General features: G+C 42.6%; 1 protein-coding gene across 4 annotated transcripts in view; it reads right to left on the bottom strand.

Moving 5' to 3' along the window:
- Window positions 1-2,462: 2,462 nt before the first annotated feature.
- Window positions 2,463-11,118, bottom strand: part of XRN1 (5'-3' exoribonuclease 1) — a 53,566-nt gene continuing 44,910 nt past the window's right edge. For all 4 annotated transcript variants that reach the window (XM_075570108.1, XM_075570109.1, XM_075570110.1 and 1 more), the window contains 6 exons: window positions 9,980-10,118; window positions 7,460-7,641; window positions 7,027-7,140; window positions 5,325-5,439; window positions 4,552-4,709; window positions 2,463-3,830 (listed from right to left, as the gene is read on the bottom strand). In XM_075570108.1, coding sequence (XP_075426223.1) covers window positions 3,564-3,830; window positions 4,552-4,709; window positions 5,325-5,439; window positions 7,027-7,140; window positions 7,460-7,641; window positions 9,980-10,118 — 975 coding nt within the window. In that variant the 3' untranslated portion in view covers window positions 2,463-3,563. The remainder of the gene's footprint in view (window positions 3,831-4,551; window positions 4,710-5,324; window positions 5,440-7,026; window positions 7,141-7,459; window positions 7,642-9,979; window positions 10,119-11,118) is intronic.

Below are 11,118 nucleotides of genomic sequence, written 5' to 3'. Positions count from 1 at the left end.
TTGGGATTCTACAAGTAGAACCATTCTGTCTTAATTCCATTAAAAAAAATAATCAACAGTGAAATGTACATATGGGGAAGTTTGTGTGGTAATGTTGACTTGATATGGCACTATTACCCTTCATTGAATAAGCCCCAGCATCTTCATAATGACCAGATGCTTAAAGAACTGCCATATTTACCTGGTTTCTGCTGTAATAAGACTGTTTGTAAAGTGAGGTGTGGGGTACAGCAAAATTAAACTTTCTTCAACTTCCACTCCTGTGAATGAAAGTTCATGTCCCTGTAGCATCTCTAATCTCACCACCTTCAATAAAAGGTTTTTGCATACAGAAAATGTGAATATGTTTTTTTCTTTGCTGCTTTACCTACAAAAACAGCAAAGAAAAAAAAAATATGAATATATTTTTTTTTTATACGCCAAGACCTTTATTCAAAGTGGTGAGAATAGAGATGCAATTGTCAGTTAAAAAACTAAAGTGTAGCATAAGCATGTCCCCCCCCCCCCACAATAAATAAAATCAACCCATTTTCTCAGGCAACAAATAAGTGCAATTGTTACATGAAGTGTCTTTATAAGAAGCCGATTACATTGCTAATGGTTTACAAATAGGTTTTGCGGCCTTGGACATTTCTCTGCCCTTTGTCATCATTTGAGTAACCCAGTGTTGCATCTAAATTAATATTAGAAGTAAACAAAAAGGTATCATCCTAACTTTTCTCATAGAAACATTACTTTGCAAGTGCAATGTAAGGAGAATAGAGCAAGCGTGGCAAGTACGTGCCCTGTTGGATTGCTAGAAGTCTATTATAGCAATAATCCTTGCAACCAAGAATGTCATAATTGCCTTTGGTTTTCATTAGACACTCGCCTTTAGCTGTAACAATAAAACCTAATCAGCATTCAATTATCTTTATAAGACTGCTGGCTAATGAGCAGTCATGTTAGACAATATATTTGGTGACATTCTAGAGTAAATGGAGTCATTGTTTGAAATCAGTCAATGAAAATAATGAAGCTATGCAAAGGGGCGTCAAATGTTATTCAAGTGGGCTGTGTAAAGGCCACCTAGTTCTGGAGTGTCTTTCTTTTGCGACCATTTGATTTACTGGTGATGTGTCTCTTGCATTTTTCAACACAAAGTGTGGCTCTTTGATGTTGCAACACTATTCCACGTCCTGAACCAGTTAATAAAGTACATTGAGTATGCCGATATATTAGGCATTTGTTAAAGTAGAGCTGTAGCAGGCGTGATGGGCCCCCATTTGGTGTGTTATGGTTAGAGATGTGCTAATCTGCATCCACACTGCCATTGAATAACATGGAAGCCATTACTCTGCTTTGTAGGAGGAATACAGTAGCCTCAACTCAAGAAAATGCCAACTGGAATTTGGTTCAATATATAGATTAGATCTAATATATAGATTTCCTTTTTGGATTTCTCCTCAATATGTACATCATAGGTATAGGTCACTTGGTACATCACAAAAATAAGACACTGTCTATACAAATACAAACATTAAGTCCCTGCGTTAACGGAACTTCAGACAGGTGCGGTTAGGGGGAACGCCTTTAATATAGAAATATCACTAACCGCACAAAACAGGACATACCATAGGATTAAGGTATTGAGCTTTGTAGATGCACATTTAGGCATAATAGGACACAACTTAAGTTGACATGTTAATTTAACAGAACACAATCCAACGTAGACTTGTCATTCTCCCCCTGAAGGAATAGAAAATGGAGAAGGTAGTGTTTAAAGGTGCAGACTCCCTGCTATTTTCATCTCCGGGGCAACCCTGGTTCCCAAGACACTTCCCGGTAACGGCCCCTCCACAGGAAACTAAATGTTGGTTAAGATATCTGGTGTAACAAGAGCCAATATGCTACGGCTTCCTATTGGGTCACGAGACACCAGGGGATTTGAATAACTAGGAAGTACCGGTTGCATCTTTCATGGTAACTGGTACAAAGGGGAATCTTCAAAGTGAAATTAGAGGTTCAGCTCCAGGGATCCCAACCACTAAAATGGGGGGGAGGGGTTGAGAGAAAGAGAGGACCTGCTCCTTAAATGTTTGTGTAGGTCAGACATGCCCTTTGTGCATGGGCAGAATATTCAATTTTACCCAAATATGTTACTGAAGAATGCTTCTTATGCATTTGTGTGAAGTTTGTTCATAAGATTTTTTAGAAGACTTTAGATCAGGGGTAGCCAACTGCAGTCCCCAAGGGCCACCAACAGGTTAGGTTCAGTATATCCCTGCTTCAGCACAGGTTGCTCAATGACAGTGCTGAAGCAGAGATCATCAATAACACCTGACCTGTTGGTGGCCTTTGAGGACTGGAGTTGGCCACTGTGCCCTAGATTAACCTGGGAAAACCTAACAGAAAAAAAAAATGACAATATGAAACTTGCAAAACCGATTTAAATTAGGAATTCAAAATAGTCACCAAGACACTTAATTTCACAAACGTTTAATTCATATACAATTCGGCAATTCTTTGCCATATTTTGTGTTGAAATCTCAAAACATCTTAATTTGTACAAGTTGGGGTGCAGCTACATGCCATGAATCTTTAACTGCACAATTTAACACAACATTTAACACAAATGTTACATACATTACATTACATGCCACTTTAAAACATGCCATTTTGTAGGTAAATAGTGAGTTATTTAAAAAAAAAATTAAGAAACTATAGAGAAATGAGCACATAAAAGTCTTCCCTTTCTTTAATAAAATACTGTTCTGTATAAGACCCAATGAAAAATTCCAGTACTTAAAAAAATATCCCATATTTACGGGAAAAGTAATTGATAAAAGCGGTTTGCAAACAAATATTGGTAAAGCGGGGGGAAGTATGCCAGGACGTGGTACATACCCAAGAGGGCAAACAAAGTATGGCCAAGAACGTCAACCTTTCACATCCAGGAGGTATCTACAAAGGGTTAAGGACGCCCAAACAGGGAATGGGTCAAATGTCCCCTGGGGAGAATCCACTATGCTACTTATGTAGGGAAAAAAACCAGGTATAGTGCTTATCTGCAGCTCAAGAAGTAGAAGATAAAGTACTTTGTTTAAATGTGACTGTAGATTTTTAAGCTGTAAATAAAGAAATGTAGCAGCATTGATAGCATCCTCCTGGGTTGTTTCATTCGCCACCGAGAGGCTTTGGCCACAACCAGTAAAAACCCACAGGCCTTGTCCTACGCATACAAACTGGAGCGGTGATCAGAAGATATTACATTTCTATACTATGTTCAGAATGTGGTTACATACATAAGATAACCACATTTATAATCATTGTCTCAATAACTTCTGTAATAAAGGACTCCATGACAGGGGAGGTCAAATACCAGGGAATTTATTAAAAATGTGAGAAAGCTAGAACAGTTCCTAAAATTACGTTATTGGGCTGAGAGGGGCGTCATTCATATGTACCATCGGCCTTTAATCAAAAAAATCACTACGCGTTACGATTTAAAATACAAGACAGTTGTGCACGCCTAATGTTAAGGCAAGATTAAAAAGTTGGTGAAATCCAGACCCTCGGTCTGCTTACTCTGAAGACTTTGGCGCACTGAAGTTGACGGCTAGTTTCCGTGGTTTTCGTTTGCCGGCGGAGCCTGGTGTTGGTTTGCTGTGAGGAGTCAGAGTGCTGGATGGATGAGTTAGTGGCGATGTCAAAGACATGGAAATATCCAGAGGTATCTGGTTGCCAACATCGGGAACCAATCGCTGATCGTTGTTTAGAGGAACTTGGGAAGTATTCAATGGCTCCTTGCATTCAGTATTCTTATTAACAGCTACTCTTTGCTTGGTTACCTGTGGGGAAAGAATGAGCCAAGTTCATTGACAAATAGCATATGTGGCCCACTCCTTCTCGATGCACAATGACAGGAGGGCACACAACAGTTTCTTCAAAGACTAAGGATACCACGCTTATATTTAGTTCAATTTCCTATCATAATTTGAAGCGTATTATTCTACAATGCTGTGGAAAAAGGAATGCTAATATAATAACTACAGCTCACTTAGTTTTCACCATATGGCCTCTGTACAAACTCACATTCCTTAGGAAATGTTGCATCTAAATAGTAGGCTCATAAGATTGTTGAAAAATGGTAAAAAATAAACTTCCTGTCTTCTACCACCATTAATCCATTGGCTCAACCGAAAAACCTACTAAACATTACAAATGAGTGGGGTTTACAGAATAGCACCACTTAGCAATTAAGGCCCTGAATGTCCAAGCCAGCAGGATTACAACACCTGCAGCGGGCTCCAAATATTAACAAAAAAAAAAAATCATCACGTTTTCATAAAGCGAATCGTACAAATGTACTAATTGTACTGTAAACTTCCCCAGCATACCAGTTATTACACATTCTAAAGCACTATTCCCAGCAAAGGTGTTGAATAATAATAATAATCATAATATATATCTTCAATCTATGCAAGTAGGACCCCAACATATTACTGAGGAACACAGCTTATGTAAAAGTAAATACAGTGGCCATTAAACGTTACATTTGAAGTGTCTTACCTGAAGTGGTATAAATTGGTTGTGACTGCCAACTGGCATATGACCCATTAGAGGCGAATTGCCAGGGTAGGAACCTTGGTAGTACGGCTTATGAAGTGGTATTGTGGGTCTCCAGGACACGCCCCCAAAGACATGTGGAGACTGAGGCATCATGTTAGCTGCACCAGTAAGAGCAGAGAGGTTTTAATTTAAGAATCAGGGTCTCATATTTGCAGGCTAAAATCATCTGTGTTTCAATCTAAAGAATCTATAAATATTAGCAACATAACCAAGTGCTGTATCATTAGCTTGCATTGATCATTATCTTCTAATAAAATAAGTTGCATGTTTCTAGCATTTCACATGAAATACATTTCAGTTTATTAGTCTCCCGTCATCTGGCCAAACTAGATACAGATGTAGCAGACAATGCATTATAATGCGTTACCACTTGCTCGAGTTTGAATGAGTTATCATGCGATTTGCAATGCAAACAAATGCAGCGACAAGTCATTGGAGGTATTTAGCAGCCTAAATGTGCCATTTCTTTTTTTCAAGCAGTGTAAACTATTCCCCTAAACCTACTTTGGGTGTCGCAATCCTCACTACTTTTGAGCAGACATATTGTGCCCCCTCACAAGCTCCTACCAATCAGTTGCTAATAATTTCCACTAATTGAGTGCATGTAATATAATATACACGGGCAATTCCGTTCAATTACCTAGTTCCTTATGGTAAACGGACTGTGTCCAAAACACTGATGCAGCAGCATTCATTCCAAAAGCGGAACTTACCTGTTGGCTGAGAAAACATTGAAGGGATCGTCCCAGGGGAGACGGGCGCTCCAAGAGTTTGATAGTTGGGAAACAGGGTGGGTGGAGGCACTAATGGGAAATTCATTCCCGAGCTCTGTGAATGATCATGGAAGAATGAGAAATTAAACATAGTTCGTACCGGTGGGACCTCACCACTTGCGGGAAAAAGGAGATACAGGGGCCCATTGGCGATGAATTAATTGCATCTGCAAATTCCACTACGTACAATGTGTCACACATCACAGGGAAAGAATTTTTTTTTTTAACTGAAAACAGAAATACTAAAATGATATACTGCGATACAATTTCTTCATAAGATTTAGGAAAGGACTTGGTCTGAGCTCCTAAAAGCCCAAGAGTCAGCAGTCAGGTTGCTGGAGAGAAGTTTGGCTTCATTAAATTCCTACAGGTAGTTAAACGACCAAGGCTACGATTATACCTAAACTGCCGGGCGGTAGCGCTATCCGATGACGTCACCGCTGCGATACGGCAAAGCGGCAAGTTGAACTGTAGAAAGGAGGCAGCTGGAGACAGGGAGGCGTGGCCATGAGCGGTTCGCCCTCATTGGCTGAACTGCTTACGTGACGGTCGCCTGCCAAGAACAAATTCCTCTGTCTCCTCTCCAGTCTGCCGCCCTGCACGGCCGTCGCGATAGGTATGTATGTTACATTGGATTTATTGTGCTTTGTATAATCCTGGACTAAGGTACCAACGTCATATCGTCCCATGGTATTAGAGGCACTTATGGCCCATCTATTTGAACCGGGACAGCAAGTCCCATTAAGATTATCAGTGTGCTAAGCAGTATTTCTTATTGCAATCACTTCTGCGGAAAAAACAGGAGAGCCTCAGGCACTAGTCAGCAAAGAACTGGTTGACAATTCAATACAGACCGGTGGTGAGCATCTTTTCCTGACTAGGATAGTTTTAGCTTCGTCCCTAAAAAAATCAGGAGATTCTAATTCTGTCATTTTGCCCAATTCCAGCCAAAGAAGAAAAGCTCCATATTATGGAGATGGTCAGATGTGAAAGCTCATTTAACTAGGGTGGTGGCTGCACTCTGAAGGCCAAACACATGGCAATCTCCCGTGCATACTGTATATGCAAATCAGCATTGTGGTCCTCCTTCAATTTAACAATTCACAAATGTTTCGGACATTCAGGCTTCAGTAGACGCAAGCTTTGACAGACCAGTCCTTGAAGCAGCTGCATTGTAGTTTTATGAATATGGAAGTGCTGTTTTTCTTTGCTCTTCTGATTCTACATTCCTTGGGTATATCCCAACGGTGCTTACTATCATGATGGGGAACCGGAGAGAACATTTGTCAGCTTACAATAACTCACGACAGTGGGCACATCTTGCCCGCCAAGGTTTATTAATTATATCTTGGTTCTGTTTCTTTTTACCTAGGGGAGGAACCAAAGACAGTGCAGGAAGTGGGAGGGACCTTTTGTAGAGCTTCCTGCAGGAGAACTTGCTGTCCCATTTAAAAAACAGAGGCAGAGCTAATCCAATAGCACCCACTGTCATGAAGAATCCAGCAAAATAAAATGGCAGTAAGCGGACAACAAATTCGCTCTTTAAAAATAAAAAATGGCTAAGGGAGAATAAAAAGTTTGAGTATTTTGGGGGACCTTGTAGGGCAGTTTGAGAGTAAATGGAAGTCATGTTTTTTTTTACCAGCCTTTGTAGGGCAAAAAATGCAGCTTTCTCCTTGGCTTCATTTTCAGCATGACACGGAGGTCCATGTATGATCAAACCACTTGACAGCTTCACTTGACAAACAGTCAGTGCCTGTAATAAACAGAACGTTTTAATCATACAAGAGATGGAAAGCCAGGCAGCTCACACAGATAAACTGGGAAGAAAAAGCAAAGAAATCAAATGACAATACTGTGTATGGAGACGTGTACCCACAAATCACAAGTTAATAAAAACAGGGTATTCTAGCATATTAACCGAGAGAACAGGACAAAAGGCGAAATATTTAATGGGTGGGGGAGGGGGAGATAAAAAAAATAGTTTTACTACGAGTGGAAAAGACTTATTTTCGCATTAATTGCGAGTTTAATAAGGACCTAAATGCTTAGGATCCCTTAGACATATGCTCTACCTGTGGTGTTCGCAGGAAGGAGAATTCAGGCGGAGGCACTCCAACCAGGGAGCAGATACGGGAGAGTTCAGACACTGGTGTGCCCAAAGGAGGCGGCTGTGGCAGCAAAGGTGGGCGTAACAGCTCTGGATTGGGGGTACTGAAAGGTGAACCTAATGCTGGAGCCCAATTCATGTGAGCAGCTGCATAACAGAAAATACACATTTACCGTCACTGTACACAGGAGAGCGAGGTCCCATATGATACAATTCTGCAAACATAGATCTCCATATTAACATGTTCATTGGATGGCACTTCAGTGCAAATCCATGACAGAGAGATCCAAGTGTGAAAAGGCAGGAAAATAGGGACGATGAAAATCAAGGGCCACCAACAGGTCAGGTTTTAAGGACATCCCTGGTTCAGCACAGGTGGCTCAATCATTGGCTCAGTCATTCTGACTTAGCCACCCGTGCTGAAGGGATATTCTTTAAATCTGACCTGTTGGCCCTTGAGGATTGGAGTTAAGCCCTATGTAGACAGCACCATCACACTGTAAAGAGTAGCATTATTGGGAATATTCACAGCCAAGCCTAAGAGTCACTTCTTACGAATACTCCAGGATCGGTCTGCTGTATTAGACAGTGATCACCCCATTCTCCTGCACTCTCCACTCCATTGGTTTACATGACCCATCCCCGCTCCTGGTTCATGTTTTACCTATCCAACCATTCTGTGTTTCCTTCTCTGGTGTCTTCTATTCAGTCCCACAAGACTCTGTTGACCCTCTGCTATTCTCACTCTACACCCCACTTTACCCTTTGTGAACCAATATAATCTTTTGGCTTTCGGCATCACCTCTATGCCAATGATACTTTACATTTACATCTCCCCTGACATCAGCCCTCTCGTCCCGTGTCCCCACCTGGATACCCCAATGTTATCTGAAGCTTTAACATGTCCAAAGCAGCACTAATACTCATTCCCCCTTCCACACCTACACCCAAACCCAATATCACAATCAACACCCCAAGCCCGCTGCCTAGGGGTCATCTTTGATGCTGCCCTCTCCTCCATTCCTCATACTCACTCTCAAAGTCCTGCTGTCTCCACCTCCAAAATATTGTGAGGATACGCCCCTCTCACTCATGACAACTAAAATCCTAATTCAATTACTCATCCTGTCCCGTTTTGACTACGGCAACCTTCTCCTAGTTGGCATTCCCCTGGTCTGTCCCAACTCCAATCAAAATACTGCTGCCAGACTACTACCTCACTCACTGCTCCACTTCGCCACTATGCAAATCCCTACACTGGCCTCCCATATCCTCCAGGGTCAAATTAAAAACCCTAGTTCTGGCGTACAAAGCTCTCAACAATGCTGCTCCCTCCCCTCTTCATATCTCAACCCTCACCACCAAATATATCCCTAAACACCCCCCATATTCTGTCCATGGCATCAACCTTTCCTCCTGCCTTATTACATCCTCTCACTCTGGCCAATATTACTTTGTGCTGTCCTCCCTTGCTGGAATTCCCTTCCACGCACGAGAGACTCCCCCCTAGCATGCAGACATTTATAAACTTTCTGAAAACTCACGTGTCAAAGAAGCCTATTTGGCGTAACCCTAATCCTATTGGGACCTGCATTGCGGCTGGACCAAACTCCACACTAACCACCACAAACCTAAACGGGATCAGCTGTGTGACTGGACCATACTCTGTCCTACAATGAGCAGCTACTTTACCTTTGTTTCAATTGTCCCTCATTCCCTTTATACTGTACGTTCACGGGCAGGGCCCTCATTAAATCTATCAGTTTGTGTGTGTTTGTTCTTATTTGGTATGCCATTCTGTTTATGTAATTTACATAACTGTACCCCCATCGTACCCTGCAGTGGAATATGTTGGGGCATTCCAAATAAACAATAAAAAAAGGACAAAAATAGAGCGCAATTATAAACATTTAATACAAAAGTAGCCACAAAGAAAACCCCACGTTTCCAGCCGCATGCTATAGAAATTCCCTTACTACAAAGAACGTTTTAATAAGAAACTGAACAACTTTGCTGCGCCAGGTATAAACCAATGAAAACATCAGCAGGGCATCTGCCAGCAATCTCTTCTCATTTAGTTTATAGTTTAGCTTAAACTGGGACACACCAAGAAGGGGTGGGGAGGGGGTTGGGTACACATCACTAATTCCAACCCAAAAAGGATGGGGTTTTTCAGATTGCTGACCGTTTCGCCGGGAATGCAGAACGAACACGCAATATTCCAATTTAGTCACAGGTTAACCATGGGGTGGTCAACTCCAGTCCTCAAGGGTCACCAACAGGTCAGGTTCAGGATATCCCTGCTTCAGCACAGGTGGATCAATCAGTGGCTCAGGTCTTTCGACTGCACCACCTGTGCTGAAGCAGGGATATCCTGAACACCTGACCTGTTGGTGGTCCTCGAGGACTGGAGTTGCCCACCCCTGGGTTAATCCAATCTCTGACACAAACAGACCATTTCTAACAGCGTTCCACGCATATTTACCCATTTGCTTGGCTTGCCTGCGCGGGGCAGTGAGAGGATCCTTCCTAACTTCTGCCAGCAAAGGTTTGGCTTCTTTGTGCTGGTCTGGAGAATCCGAGCGGTCAATCTTCAAGATCTCCTTCAACATTTGTGTTCCTTTCTATCCGTGAAAAAATGAAAACTAAGCAAAACCCGCCAAGCGTGTGCGTTTATTTAAATGTCTGAACCACTTCACTTCAAAACATTAACTTCACACCTAAAGGGATATCAATTTACAGTCAAAGCAGACTTATTTTAGAGCACACTGGATTGCTCCTACATGCCGAGTTCCTATATAATGCAACTGTGTGATTACACACCCAGTATTGTACAAATACTGCTGCTTAGAGAACGGATAGTTACTGCCTATAATGACCCTTTCCAGGAGCATATCCACCAACAAAGAATGACCCTAATTCTATTTGCTTTTACTATGAGGCACGTGTCAGAGGGGACCAAAAGCATCATGGAACCAACGCGCGGCAGAGGGAGCGCAAGGTGCGGCAGAGGGAGCGCAAGGTGCGGCAGAGGGAGCGCAAGGCGCGGCAGAGGGAGCGCAAGGCGCGGCAGAGGGAACGCAAGGCGCGGCAGAGGGAGCGCAAGGCGCGGCAGAGGGAGCGCAAGGCGCGGCAGAGGGAGCGCAAGGCGCGGCAGGACTACTTTTAAACTATACTTTCTAACAGATAAATTGACATGGAGCATATAGTGATGGTAATAAGGGGCAGCATATTTATTTGAAATGGTACAACTGCTTTTCCTTTCCGGATCCAAGAAGATATGCCAAATACATTCATCCCAATTTCATACTGGTGCTAAAAAGAAACAATACGTGACTTCTGCAGACAGTACTGATGTGGCCAGCCTCACGGCTCACAAATAGAAAGCGGCCGGGGGGGAGTGGGGGATGAACTCAGCAGGGGTCTCTGCTTCTAAACGCGACCTCCACAGCCAGCCACGGGTCTGAGAGCTGCGCTGAGGAGTGCCAGAGACTGCTGCGGTTTAAAGTTCTTGAGTCACGTGGTCCAATAGGAAGCTAGACCAGCCCCATCAGAGTTCTGCATCTCCGGAAACAGGGTCCCCAGAGCCAAAATAAATGGGGTTTAGCTCTGGAGACCCCCTGC

Source organism: Ascaphus truei, chromosome 14 (assembly GCF_040206685.1).
Source record: "Ascaphus truei isolate aAscTru1 chromosome 14, aAscTru1.hap1, whole genome shotgun sequence".
NCBI lineage: Eukaryota > Metazoa > Chordata > Amphibia > Anura > Ascaphidae > Ascaphus > Ascaphus truei.
Note: the sequence above shows the minus strand (reverse complement) of the source record. Positions and strands in the feature narration are given on the sequence as shown.